Genomic DNA, 15,186 nt, shown 5'->3' with positions numbered 1-15,186 from the left:
TTATCAGCCGTTCATATTCTCTGTCATCCACCACATGCAAGCATCTCCCAACACACGACCTGATAAGTATGGACACCATATTATCAAGGCTAGGGGTGAAACAATGTCAAATTAGGCTTTTTCAAAACTTAAAACTATTAACCGTTTAAGTAGTTATGGTTTTAGGATTTTTTAAAATCGTTAACCGCTATATATATACATCAAACAATGTCGTTTTCTTGTTTAAAATTTTAAATATATATAAAATGTATAAAAATTTAAAAACGATGTCATATGTAGTATGATATTATCGTATCATCATATAAACAATATCTTTTTTTTAAAAAAAAAAATATTTTAATTTTTTCTATTAAAAAATGGTTAGCAGTTATTATAGTTACTAACCGCTAACCGCCGGTTGACAACCTAGGTGGTTACGGTTAGCAATTTTAGTCAATCACTAATCCTAACCGTCTTTTTACCCATAATCAAAGGTTCAAAATCTTTAATTCGTGTTAGGGTAGATCACAATTCGATTTATTTAATTAAATGAGTCAAATCTCTTAATCCTAAACTACTACTTTCATATTTAACTCGAATTGAATACACGAGTCGTGCCGTGCCAAAATTGCGAGGTATACATATTATTCCGTTATTTCTTGGCAATTGAGAGTGATATGTAGAGCATGTTGACGTAAGAAAATTGATATGCATCATAAATAAGTCTAGTAAATTACGCTCAAGGGAGATCACATGCTTAAGAAAGAAGAAGAAGAAAAAAAAATCAATTTAATAGATTGAATTAGAGATTTTTATAAATACTAAGTGAAAAATATGAAAGAATTGGTCAGCTTTTGCATTTATCAATACCATCACAGCCATGATATTTATAACAGTAGAAGTCTCAAAATTTGGCTACCCATAGTTGACAATATTGCATTCAACATTTGGAATACACCAAACCAATTGTTTTTATTAGTATGTTTATTAATGTTTTGGAAGTTTTTTTTTTTCTTTTTCGTCCGTCACATATATAAAAATACTAAAATAATTTTGAATGTTTTGTGTTTTAAGTTATTTATTAATATTTTTATTTTTAAAACAAAAAATAAAAAACATAAGAAAGAAAATTTTAACAAATTAATGGATTTTAATTTGCAGTAAAAAAAAGAAGAAGAAGAAAAAAATAAAAAAGCCTCATTATATATATATAAGAAAGTAGTACAAAAATTAGAAACATTAATAAGAAAGTACTAAAAACATTAATGGAAAGAAATAAATAAAAGCACATAGATTAGTTACACGAACACACAGTTAGATACGGAGCAAGATTACGTACAGTGATTGTCGTTTGTATGAACAACACGGTCTCTCCCCTCTGTCATTGTTTTCTTCTCAGATAAAATCACAACCAGACAAAACGCACTACTATAATGGACTGCCGAGCTTCTTTGGCTTCGTTTTCTCCAACTCCCAGCTCTGTTTGTCGGAGTTTTGTCACCTTCCGGCAAGGAAAGCCCATTTCCCGGCGACTGCGTCAGATTCCGGCGCTCTAGTTTCTCGTCATCCAACAAAAAAAGTCGCTCGAAACTCGAGGTCTATTACGTATTTGATTGGTTTGGTTTTTGCGTTTTTTTGTTTGTTTGGAAGTTCTGGAAAAAAGGTTCTGTTTTGGGTGATGAAAGAAAACCACGGGACACTCATTGGTTTTGTTTTGTTTGGATGAGAAGCTCAGCTCAGAGCCTCGGTTGTGTGTTTTCTGTTTGAATTTTCTTCTGGGTATTGTTTGGTTGGTGAGAAAATTGGGATCGAAAAGAAAGTTTTGACGAACTGTCTGTTTTGTGTGGTCGGTGATGGATGGGAAGCTCAACTTAGCTTGTTTTGTTTTTCTTCATTAAATGTTTCTTTCTGGGTTTTGTTTGGTCGCGTCGGGAGATTTGCGAAAAACAGAGAAAATGGAAATTATGAATCCTTTTTTATTTTTTATTTTTTTTTTATAATCTATTTTCTTCTTTTTTAAGTTTGGTCTTTAAGAACTAAAAACTCATTTCAGTCGAGCAATAAGCCGTCTTTATCTCTGTTTAATGGCGTTTTGGCTCCTAAATGATGTAAAATACCTGAAGCTTCAGATATTTTTGCTTCTAAATCTTCATACATTGTATAAGCAACCAAACATAGCCTAACGTTTTGTCTGGAAGCTGAGGATATACAGAAAAACAAATTAAGAAAAGGCAAGAATAGGATCGCAATATTGCTCTTTTTCCATTTATTTCTGTTCTCAAGGGATAGAAGCAAAAGAAAGGAAAAGAATAGGAAGTTTTTAAGTTTTGTCTTTTGATCTATTTACCTTTTCTCAGCTGCAAAACAAAGCACCAACAGCATAGCCTGCAAAAGTGAATAGATTTAAAGCTGTTTTTTTTTCTTCTCCTCCTTATTTTAAAGAAATTCTGGACTGCTGATTAAAAAAACTCCATATGCAACGCTGGAATTCCATGTAAGAATATGAATATTCCCAGTAATGTTTTTCAGATTCAAAGTTTTTTGTTTGTTTCTGTAAATAAATTCTGAGTTTCTTAGCTTTCTGAGTCAGATTATGTACTTCTAGTTGGTTCTGAAGCAAGAATGTCAGAGAAAAATATAGAAAATATTTAAGGATTTTATTTTCTTTGAACTCTCTCATTTCGAGATCCCCGTGCCCTGTATGTGACTATTATATAAATTTTGAATGTTCAGGTTTCTGAGTCTCTACAAAAAGGAAGCACCACTCCTCATATTAGTGGGTGGAGGGAATTGAATTTCTTAGCTGATGGGGCATTTATCCTCCATGTTCAATGGGCTGGCGAGGTCCTTTTCATTCAAAAAGGGGAGGAATTCTGGCAAATGCAGTGGAAGAGAAGCCGCTGAGGCAATGGCAAAGGAGGCAAAGAAGAATGGCTTGATTTTACGCACTTCTGGCACTGTAAATGTTGATGGTTCTAACAACTTTGCCTCAGTTTTCTCAAAGAAAGGCCAGAAAGGAGCGAACCAGGATTGCTCCATCGTGTGGGAGGTATGTATGCTTGGAACATTGGCAGATTTCTTCTTACTTTCCATCTTTGAGTGCCTAGCCGTAGTAGTAGAACTAAATGAAAATGAAAACTTAAATTGTTGCACTGGATACAATAATCTACAACCTTATATTTGATTCAATGACACATTTTCGTTTTCTATGTTGACAATCAAATGGGGAATTCTCATTTATGATATTATTGTGGTAGGAATTTGGATGCCAAGAAGACATGATCTTTTGTGGGATTTTTGATGGGCATGGCTTATGGGGCCATTTTGTGGCTAAAATGGTCAGAGAATCAATGCCACCATCTTTACTATTCAATTGGCAGGAGACAGTTGCTCAAACTTCTCTTGACCCAGAATGTGACTTGGAATCTGATAAAAAGCGTCATTGGTTTAATATATGGAAGCATTCCTACCTAAAGACTTGTGCTGCCATTGATCAAGAACTCGAGCAACATCGTAAAATCGATACATTCAATAGCGGAACAACTGCCCTCACAATTGTTAGACAGGTAATTGAGATTCCTACTTCTGATGAAAATTTAGGTGAACTCTCTTTGTTATCAGTTATTGGTTCAGATAAAGTCTTTAGTAGGAAGAGGGAGTGACTCGTGGGGGGATAGACTGGGAAAACTGTCTTAAATGTAATCATTTCGACTTGATTTCCTTCTGGAATTTAGGGAATCCCCAATGCCATTGATTGAATATTCTAGTAAAGAATTACTTATGTTATTAGTAAAATTTTATCAGGATTAACTTGACATTTTCATTTTTCCAGGGTGAATTCTTTGTTGTTGCAAATGTTGGTGACTCTCGTGCTGTATTGGCTACCACTTCAGATGATGGAAGCTTGGTTCCAGTTCAGCTTACTGTTGACTTCAAGCCCAATTTACCTCGTTAGTCTCTCTCTCTCTTTCTCTCTATTTCCCTCTGCGTGTGTGTGGAAACAAAATGTTTTTTTTTTTTTTTTTTTAAGTAATCAACAAATATATTAAAAACGTAAAGGCACCCTTATGTACACACAAAGTATACAAGAGGAAGTACCTAGCTAGAAAGAGCAAAAAGAACAAGAAAATCGAAATAACTAATTCTCAAAGGAGAAACATAAGCAATTATTCAAAAATTACTTGATCTCCTCTAAAGTTCTCTCACAGTCGTCAAAACTTCTGTCATTCATTTCCCTTTAATGGAGTTTAACGTTTGTGTTGATTTTGGTTGCAGAGGAAGCTGAGAGGATAATTCAGTGTAGAGGGAGAGTCTTCAGTTTAGATGACGAGCCAGGGGTGCATAGGGTCTGGCTGCCAGATGAGGAATCACCTGGACTGGCAATGTCTAGAGCCTTTGGAGATTACTGTGTAAAGGGCTTTGGACTAATTTCTGTGCCGGAAGTGACACAAAGGAATATAACCAGCAGAGACCAATTCGTCGTGCTGGCAACTGATGGGGTATGGACTATAATCCTAGTAGATTTAAAGTTGCTTTAAAAAGAGGATAATCTTAAAGCTGTCATTGTTGTCATCCTTAGTTTGGCATTGGCCCTTTCTTCTGATATATCACCTAGAGCACTATAGAGATCTAATGGTTGGAAAACTGATGTTTCTGTTGCAGAGAAATATTAGTTCTTATTGGGAGATAAAGCGGTTATAAAGTTTTTTACCAAGAGTACATTAATATATATAGTTGAACACAATTTTAGCCCAAAAGCCTAAGCTAATAGGCTAAGATCCACTTAGGTATATTAAATACTATTTTCTTTTATATTTTCTCAATGTGTGACTCAACACTCACAAGTGTACTCACAACAATCTTCTCCTCACTTGTAAATCTCTTCACATTGACCCAACTCCCCCTCGCTTGTGAGTCTTTTTACATTTTCAAGAATGTCTCGTGTTAAGAGTTGCGGATGCAGACACAATTCCAAACCCGACGCATTTAGACATCCTTCCCAAAAAGCTAACTATGGTTCTGATACCCACTTGTTGGGAGATAAAATAGTTATGAAATTTTTTTTTACTAAGAGTACATTAATATACATAGTTGAATACAACTCTAGCCTAGAAGCCTAAACTAATGGACTAAGGTCCATTTAGGTATATTAAATACTATTTTCTTTTATATTTTCTCAATGTAGGACTCAACATTTATAAGTGTACTCACAACAATTTTTTACACCATTTCTTGATAGAAAATCTATGAATAATTTTGTCAGCAATTACACCATTGTGATTCATGAAAACTGAAGCAAATAACGGTGAATTCACAGTTTTATCTACCAATCTATGTACTCCTAGCTTGGATGATTTCATTTCTTCTGGAAACATTTTGTTATTATGCAACGTGAACAAACATTTGAGTGCTTTTTTCTCCATTAGGTGTGGGATGTTGTCTCCAATCAAGAAGCAGTACAAATTGTGTCTTCAACACCGGACAGGACAACCTCAGCGAAGCGTCTTGTTGAGTGTGCTGCCCGTGCATGGAAGCGCAAGAGGAGTGCAATTGCGATGGATGACATTTCAGCCATTTGTCTCTTTTTTCACTCTTCTCCTTCCTCTCTGCAAATTCACCCTGTTATTACACCACACCAGTAGTGTAGATGCCATGTTAATTGCTCTGTGTTCTTCAATGTAATCTTGATTAGCAAATATTCACGTGAAATGATGTTTTCTCTGCTCGTCAAGTTATAAATTTAATTGGGCAGGGATGAGCATATTCCAACCAAGAATTTAAGGAAAAAAAAAATTATAATGTCATGAGTAATGAGTAATAATGATTAATTCCTGTAGGATGGAATATGGTATATGGATCATCTCCGTTGAAATTGATAATTCTTACTTCGGATTTAAAGCTAGTGCATCTAACAATGTACATAATTAATTATTTAAATATTTTAAAAGATGTGTTAATATTGATATCATGTACACTGTTAAATCTATCAACTTTAAATTATATTTATGTAATTTGAAATAAAGAGTATATTATTCTAGATAGTGGGCCTATTTATAATGCAGAATATTAAATGGGTTAGCTTTTTCATATCCTTATTACTAGTTACTGCGTTTGATAGTGTTGCTTCTTGTTTATCTAATTTCATCTTCTTCTTTTTTCTGCTTATTTGTACGAGACAATATAAAAGAACATAAGCAGCTAATTCATACAACTCAGTCTAATAAAACATATTTATATGAATAAGCTACAAATCAGATTGATGTCCTAGAACCCTTATTTGTTCTTATGGGTTCCTTTATAATAGAAAATTTACAGGGATAAGGTTTATATATAAGAGAGGCATCATTTGATAACAATAAATAAAACTCTTTAAGGCATCCATGTAAGTGTGTCCTGCTTTTCAAATCCCATTTCCTGATTTCCTCCCTTGACAGAGACCAGGGTCTCCATATAAGTAATCACCTGCAACGACAATGGCTCTCCATCAATTTGAAGATCAACCATTTCTTTGGTAGAGGAATCATACACGACCAGCCGTCCACCACTACTTTCCAAGAACAATGCAATCTCATTCTTCCAAAATCCCAATGGTTTTCTGATTCCTGTAAAAGGTCCAAGAGTGAAGAGCTTAGCCCAAGACTCCTTCACACCATATTCATTCAACAACCACACATCAAACCCAATCCCCAGCTGATCTTCATTCAACACACCAACAGCCAGAGCAACCTTTTCATTCATCACAAAAAACTCTCTCCAATTTTCACTCTTTCGCCCTATGATTCTTTCATTTGGCAGCGGTGTTGCTAGAAATGCCTCACTGCTCATGTCAAACGACAAAATACTCTCCCACCCACATAATCCCCACCCAGAAGCAATCCCATTTGTGTATGCCTTCATACCTTTAAACCCATCAAAAATTATGCAGGGGGGGTTGTCCACCTTTCTCCAAGAATTGGTGCTCAAGCTATAAATCTCGTTTTGGTCTATGAAATCAATCTGAAAATACGACAATTTGGGGTCGGGATCAGAGAGACAAAGAAGCTTGATTATCTTGTAGTCGTTAGTTCTGGCATCAAACCCAAATCCAATGCCATTGGTGCTGGCTTGGAAGAAAGCAGGGAAGCGGGGGAGGGTTGATTTGGGAACAACCTTTGTTTCTTTGGTTGCAGGGTTCCAGAGAACAATATTCAAATCATAGTTGTCGTACAGACAAACGACACCGTTGCAAGAGCCCACCACGAAAACCTCCACCTTCTTGTCGATCCCGGAATACGGCGGCGGTAGAGGTTGTTGTGTCGGAGGAAGGACTTGGAGTGGTTCATAAGAAAGGCTGGAGACAACGTAATCACCGGTGGTTTTGTAGCGCCGGTGAGCGAGAAAACGGGCGGTGTTGTTGTTGTTGGGGGTGGAGAGGTTGCGGAGGAGGTGCTTTTCTGTGAAGTTTTGGTGGGTAATGAGAGCGTACCAGGATTTAGAGACGCACTTGAATCGCAGTAGAGAAACGACAGGCAGCCATAGCAGAATCTGCACCAGAACATCTTCAGGTATAGCCATGATCACCGGGTGATAATCTTTGGTTGTTGATAACAAGGATGATGCGAGTGAGAGAAAATTCTTGATCTAAATTCTGCACAGCAAACACGGATGAGAAATCCGAGGTTTGATGATTGGTGTTTGAGGTTTGACAAAGAGAACAGGGGAACCAACTTCAAACAGAGCTGTGCCAACAAGTTGTTGTGGTGGGTTTTTTCTACGTCAATAAATAAAGTGACATGTTATTTTTTATTATTTTTTTTTGAAAAAATACAATTTACCTCCTAACTTTTCATTCATTTGAATTTTTAATCTCAATGTTTAAAAGGTAACATTTTATCTCTCAAAGTATTTGACATTGACACTTGATTCCATAAAATACACTTTACATCTTTACCTCTTAAAGTATTTTGAATTGACACTTTATTTTCTGAATAGCTAAAATATAAAAAAATAAATTTTGAATAGGTAAAATACATACTATAGCCAGAGATGCTCGATTTACCTAGCAATGGTATGAGATTGGGCTTTTTTTAAAAAAATAAAAAATCAATAAGAGGAAAGGGGGGAAAAGGACTATTACAAATAAAATAAAACACAGACAAAAACCTAAAAATGGACGATTACTTTTTGTTTTGCTTTATGTTGTATGGAATGAAGAAACGGCACATAGTTATATCTATTGTACTAGAACGATGATTATTTAGAAATAAAAAATGGTCTTATCATGAATATAAGTCTTTTTTATAATAAAACACAAATCATTTCTAGTTTTATAAGAAGTTACAATGGTTAACCTAACCAAAAATGACTCTACCGAACTTAACCGATACCCACCTTTAGCGCTCATTATAAAACAAAAAATGATTGATGTTGATGTTTTGTCCATATTTCTTTCATATCATTTTATAAATCAACTATTAGATTTGTGAACTTATGTAGACTCCACAAATTCAATGATTGATTTATTAAATTTATTAGCATATAATCCGCGTCATGAGCGGTTTTTTTTTTTTTTTTTTTTAATTATGATTTAAATTCAAAGATTTTTTCAAGTAAACATCTTGTGAATTTTTCTTTTTTAAAAATAGAATAATACTATTGGGAAAAAAAAGTATAGGAAATAAAGGTGTAAGATGAAAATAGCAATCAATTAGATTTTTTTTTTTTTTTTTTTTTAAATGTCATTAAGGGCATGTTTAGATTTGCGTTTTAGAGGCCTAAACGTGCGTTTTAAAACTCAAAAAGTACGTTTGAAGAAAAAAAGTACATGTTTTGTTAAAAAAATTGAAAGCATTTTTAAGAGTCCAAAAAGACTAAAAATTGCAAAAATGCACTTTTGACGAAAGCTTAAAAATAAAGCTTTTGCCAAACACTATTTGACTTAAAAACTCTATTTCTCAAACACAATAACATTCTCGTAGACTTTCATGTTACAACTTTAGCAATTTAAATATTAACAAAATAGTGAACATCGATAAGTCAACAGATGTTCTCCAGGGGCGGCCAACTAATTCGATGATTGAATTCGATGCAAAATAAATTATACCAAATGAAAATCCAAGATCCAACATGTTATTGTGTGTCCAATTCTACTCTCACAAATTAAAGTTTAAATTTTGAGTGAAATAAAATAAAAGATTGAAATAGTGAAATTTTCCAAATAAATGTCCAAAATATTCTCAAATTTTCTCAGCAACTAATCATAATCAGAAGAAAGTATTTTCTTGTCATTCAATCTAATTGGCGTAAACCCACAAACCTTTTTGTTTGATAAGTACTCAAACATAAACATGTCAAATTGAAACAATTCTTTGGGGTAAGATCATATATATTCTCATATCATTACTCTTTTTAATTCAGATAGTTTTTTTTTCCCCCTAACATAGAAAGTAACCTCTTATAAACATTATACTAACAAATACACAATCAAATGGTGCAAGCACTATGAAATGACTGTTAGAGCTATGCATGTAGCCTATGCCTCATACATAGCTGAGAGTGTCAAAGCTAGTCATATCTGAAATGACTCTGTACTCATCATCGAATTTTCTCTTCTCATGTTATTTGCATCTTCATCTTTCCTACTTGCTGTCAAAATCAAGCACATAGGCACCAAAATCAAAACAAATGACTGCATCCATTTAAAGAAATGTTGCTGTATAAATTGTGGGAAGAACCACGTAATCCTAAACTTACACATGACACGCTGTGATTTATGACCATACTCAATATTCAAGTAGAGAAGAAATAACTGAAAAGACATGCATCACATAAAGGTCCACTTAGGTGTCAGATACAGAGTCCTAAATCTGTTTCCAGTTCAAAAGATCTCCCACCTGACATATATTAGGACTCATGAAATTGAGAAAAAAGGGATATATGTGATCCAAAGAGCATAGATTATCAGTGCTGCCATTGTTTTTTGCATAGCCTAGCACTAAACAAAAATCATGTTTAACGCGGATAGACAAAATTCTTACCCTGAAGAGAGACACTGAATCCAAAGCGCAAAACTCTCCAAGAATTAGCATTTTTCCCAGGAACCAAAAAAAAAAAAAAAAACCAAAGAAAAGAACATGAATTTCCGTTGCTGGGTACTGCGCATTTACAAACAAAAAAATCCTTATCAAACTAATCCCCCAAAATCCCAGAAAAAGAGAGAAACTGACCCAAAAGTGAAAATTTCCTAGCCAAGGCACACAAATTGAGCTTGTTTTTTCCAGGGAAACAAAAGGAAAGAACACTTTACTTGATCTGAGGGAGGTCTTTGGCGGTTCTGATTGGAGTTGTGGAGTTGCAGATGTCAATTTAATGAGTTACATTCCATACTTTTCACATATTGAAACCTTAATTAGCCACATAAGCCAAATAATCCGATGCAAAATAAATTATACCAAATAAAAATCCAAGCGAATTATACTCTCAAATAGATGTCCAAAATATTCTTAAATTTTCTGAGCAACTAATCATAATCATAATCATTAGAAAAACAGAGTAAGAACACGTGATTAAAGTCGGTGTAAGAACACGTGATTAATTGAACACATTCACAGAGTAAGAAAGTGTGATTAAAGTCGGTGTAAGAACACTTTCACAGAGTAAGAACACGTGATTAATTGACAATGACACTACGTGGTGGAAGACCAATCTAGTGAAGGAGATCGTCATGGAGGAGGAGGCGGTGAAAATATGCTGCATGGCAATTTGCCCAGCTACGCAAGGTGATAAACTTGTGTGGGTGGGTACAAAAACAGGGGACTACTCTGTCCGCAGTGGGTATCATATGGCCAAGGAGAATAGTGCTATAGCAGAAGGAAGTACATCCAATCCTTCCCAGCTAAAGCATCTATGGAGAATGGTATGGAATTTAAAGGGACCTCGTGCTGTCAAGATGTTTTTGTGGAAGGCTTGTAGTAACATTTTGCCTACCAAAAGCAATCTCTTCAAGCGTGGCATTGTGAAAGACCAGTTTTGCACCCCATCTGTGAAACCGAAATAGAGACTATTGGACATGCACTATGGAGTTGTAAGGCAGCAAGTGATGTATGGATGGAGAGTAATAAATCTTTCCACAAATGCCAAATGGATGAGGACGACTTCCTATGGGTGCTGGAGAAATTGCGGGATCGGCTGGAAGAAGAGGATTTTCAATGGTTTGTATGTGTGGCTTGGCAAATCTGGTTTAGACGTAATAAGGTTGCTGGGCCGGCTCAATATATTTTGGAGCTTTAGGCAAAACTTTAAAATTTGGCCTTATTTTTCTAAAAATAATAATAATAATAATAATAATGTTAATATTATATTTTTATTTAAAAATCATTGTTCTCGCTTTTTGAGATTTTAAAATTGGGCCTTATTTTTGTTAAAAAGTAAAATAATAATAATAATAATAATAATAATAATGTTAATATTATATTTTTATTTAAAAATCATTGTTCTCGCTTTTTGAGATGCAAAATTACTTATTAAGTTTTTATATTCAAGATTTTTTAACATTTTTTTTTTCAATTGATAATATGGCTAATCCATTTAATCTCTCTCGTGACATTGTTGATCTTAGATAGGATTTTATCAATTTTAATTTTGAAAAACTTCTTTTTGCAGAAGCAACTGTAACAGGTATTGTCAATAAAATTCTATAAGCGATACATGCACTTGGAAAAGAATGTCTTTTTTATATAATTTAATATGTCAATTGAAGCACTTTCTTCTATTTGTACAATTTCTTTTAAAACTTGTAGTTCTGAAAATAAATCTAAACCATCAAGATCATGTTTTAGGAAACCTTTTAGATTAAGACATTTATTTTGCAAACCATCATCATCTAGTAATTTTAATTTCTTAAAATTAAATAAAAAACCAAAAATATTGTCGTATATTTGAAATTGTTCAAACTTACTTTGAATTGAAGAAATAGCTTGATCTACTATATATAAGAAGTAATCAATTATAAAAGATTTTTCAGCAGATTGTGTTGTCTCGTCATTAGCATTTTTATCAATATTTTGATGAATTTCTTGTTCATTTATGAGTTTTTCACCTAAATTATCCTCAATATTTTGTTTATTGCTAATAACAAATTTATTTAGAGCTACTCTTTGAGATTCAATGAATTTGTCTACTTTTTTTTTTCTTTTTTTTTTTAAAAAAAAAGTTTTAAGTTTTTCATATCCAGATGCATATTTTCTAGTGGACATGTTTAATTAAAAATATTAACAAATTAAACAAACATGATTTATCAAAAAAAATTATGACTATAATAAAACAAATCACAAAAATAGAACAATAAAACTTGATTTGGCAAAGGAATTATGAAGCAGTTCTTGGAGACTCGGAGAGGAAGAGAAAATTAGCAGTTTATCGCTTAGCAGATAGGCAAAGAAGAGAAACTCAGAAATGGGCGAGCAAAAAGGAGAGGCAGATAGACAGAAAGTGGTATTTAAAATGCCCCAAGAAGCCAGCATTGTACTCCGGAGTCTATATTTTTGGCCATTGCCTATCCTTAGATAATATAATAGGAAATAAATCAATAATATTTTATTTGTAATGACGAAATTCTCATCATTTATAATAAATTGGTTTTTTTTTTTTTTCTTGAATTATTTCTAGAATTTATAATAGACTTATTAATTGGGGCATTAAATTTTGATGAATTTTTTTTTTTTTTTGGGTCATTAAAAAAGATTTGCGCCTTAAATTTTTTTTTTTTTTTGGCCTTTTTAAATTGAAGCCTTATTTATATTACTTACTTATCATGATTAGAGACCTTACGTTTTTATGAAGAAAAAAAAAATGGGCCTTAATTTTTTTTTTGGACCTTATTAAAATGGGGGCCTAGGCGAGGGCCTTAGCCGGCCCTGTAAGGTTGTGTTTGGGGGAGAGTTTCTCTCTCCCGCCCAGCTCACTCAAATAGCATCAATCCAGATGGAGAATTTCAAGAAGGCTGAACGGGCCTGTATGAAAGACGATCAACCACCAGCTATTAACGAGGAGCCCAGATGGAAGAAACCGCAAATAGGAACGATAAAGATCAACTGGGATGCTGCGATTGACAATAATGGTGGAAGGATGGGTGTGGGAATTGTTGCACGGGATCACCAGGGTGTTGTTCTTGGGGCATCGTGTATGACAAGGGCCTACGTCACAAATCTATAGCAACCGCTGAAGCAGTAGGAGCGAGGCAAGCAGTGGTCTTGGGGAGAAGGATGGGTTGTGGGAATTGTTTCACGGGATCACCAGGGTGTTGTTCTTGGGGCATCGTGTATGACAAGGGCCTACGTCCCAAATCCGGCAACCGCTGAAGCAGTAGGAGCGTGGCAAGCAGTGGTCTTCGGGAGTAGGATGGGTGTGGGAATTGTTTCACGGGATCACCAGGGTGTTGTTCTTGGGGCATCGTGTATGACAAGGGCCTACGTCACGAATCCAGCAACCGCTGAAGCAGTAGGAGCGTGGCAAGCAGTGGTCTTCGTGAGAAGGATGGGATTCACAAAAGTCATATTTGAAGGTGACTCGCTTGAGGTGGTTCAATTATTACGGAAGGAGGAGGCATGCAGGAATAGCTATGGGATGGTTACTAATGATGCAAAAACCTTGCTTCATAGTTTTCCTCAGTGGGAGATAAGCCATGTTAAGAGAGGCGCCAATGGAGTAGCACATATTTTGGCTCGACATGCTCTAGTTATAGGGGAGGACACAAATTGGAGTGGGATAACCCCACCTTGTATCTGGGATTCTGTATTGTCAGAGCACTTGCTTCCACAGTAATGAAATGAGGGAATACCAATTCAAAAAAAAAAATAAATAAATAAAAATTATCAGATTGCTATCAACTTTTAGGCGGGTTTATGCGGGAAAATAATAATTAAACAATTATTATTATTTTTTATGTATCTGAGTATATATATAGTATATCTAAGATAGTAGATGAATATTTTTGTCATTTCACTTTTTGAGAAGACTAAAATATCCCTCCATTATAACTAATCGTATATTATCCAGTTCATTTGGACTGAAGAAGATCCTAATTCTAATATATCTTGGGCATTAATTTGTTCATCTTTAATTACTTGTCTAGCTACCATAATTGGGGCCTTAATTTGGAATAGGATCCTTTTCAATTCATTTGAAATGAAATGAATAGTATCGAGTTAGTATGTTTAGAGGGGTAAAATTATCGTTTTAATTTTTTGGACAATTTTACCCTTCTAAAATACACTAATTAGATATTCTATATTTCAAATGAAATGGAGATGATCATTTTTATCTACCATCCATAATTAGAGCCTTCAAACTTCAACATATATATATATATATATATATATATATATATATATAGAATAAATCTTTATTTTTATCAAACATTAATTGGGGGGCCTTAAAACCAGTTACTTGGCCTAAGAGTTGAGCCGCCCTTGCCGGCTATATATATAGCCTTAATTACAATACCAAAGATAATTAAACATAAACCGAGATACCTATAATAGAGATAAAGGTAGCTCTTACACACTTGTACCAACACACTCACAACACTTGGGATACACAGTATCCTTTATTGCGGGTACTAAACACAGTTACTAATATGAGATTACCACTCCTGCCAATGCTGCCTCTATTCCTGAAAAAAATAATGAGTTACAGGCATGAGAAAATGCAACATATATACAAGTATCATTATAGTATATCTAGGTCAGAGGTCGGTCTGTTATGAATACTGAGTAACAGTAAAAAATAATGGGGTGCACTGCATGCACCACACGTCAACATTGAAGGCTACCAAATTTAAGTAGGGATGTGATGAATCCCTCTAAAATTATATTCTCTTAGTCTTCCCCAATGGATTTCCACCCTAACGAGAGAAATCCTTTCAAAAGATCAATGTATAAATTCCTACAATATCCACTGAATTATGTCACTACTCGCATGTTACATTAATGACTAGTCTAGGGATAACATACCTCCTTAACATCATCATCATCAGGTTTAAGTATTGGTCCATGTTTCTCAAAACGTATAGTTCTTTTTCCAATCAGAGGCAGTACGAGGGTGATTTCAAGCAAGAACAAATATGACCCCAAGCTATTGTCAACCGCCTCTGCATTTTCTGGATCGATCGTATTGAACTTAACCTCAGTCTTATCTTCAGATGAAGCCATGGCCTTTACAGCAATACAA

General features: G+C 34.4%; 2 protein-coding genes across 2 annotated transcripts; one reads left to right on the top strand and one right to left on the bottom strand.

Moving 5' to 3' along the window:
* The first annotated feature begins 1,291 nt into the window (after window positions 1-1,291).
* Window positions 1,292-5,704, top strand: LOC132171390 (putative protein phosphatase 2C 34). Its single transcript, XM_059582696.2, has 6 exons — window positions 1,292-1,575; window positions 2,713-3,028; window positions 3,237-3,545; window positions 3,812-3,929; window positions 4,255-4,478; window positions 5,406-5,704. The coding sequence occupies exons 2-6, from the start codon at window positions 2,786-2,788 to the stop codon at window positions 5,619-5,621; spliced, it is 1,110 nt and encodes a 369-aa protein (XP_059438679.2). The 5' UTR covers window positions 1,292-1,575; window positions 2,713-2,785; the 3' UTR covers window positions 5,622-5,704.
* Window positions 5,705-6,235: 531 nt separating this feature from the next.
* LOC132172231 (F-box/kelch-repeat protein At3g06240) lies at window positions 6,236-7,740 on the bottom strand. Its single transcript, XM_059583694.2, has one exon. It carries the CDS (start codon window positions 7,531-7,533, stop codon window positions 6,349-6,351), a length of 1,185 nt encoding a protein of 394 aa, XP_059439677.2. The 5' UTR covers window positions 7,534-7,740; the 3' UTR covers window positions 6,236-6,348.
* Window positions 7,741-15,186: the final 7,446 nt, after the last annotated feature.

This window comes from Corylus avellana, chromosome 1, assembly GCF_965113065.1.
Source record: "Corylus avellana chromosome 1, dhCorAvel1.hap1.2, whole genome shotgun sequence".
Lineage (NCBI taxonomy): Eukaryota > Viridiplantae > Streptophyta > Magnoliopsida > Fagales > Betulaceae > Corylus > Corylus avellana.
The sequence above is the reverse complement of the archived record's forward strand: the minus strand, read 5'-3'. Positions and strand labels throughout refer to the sequence as shown.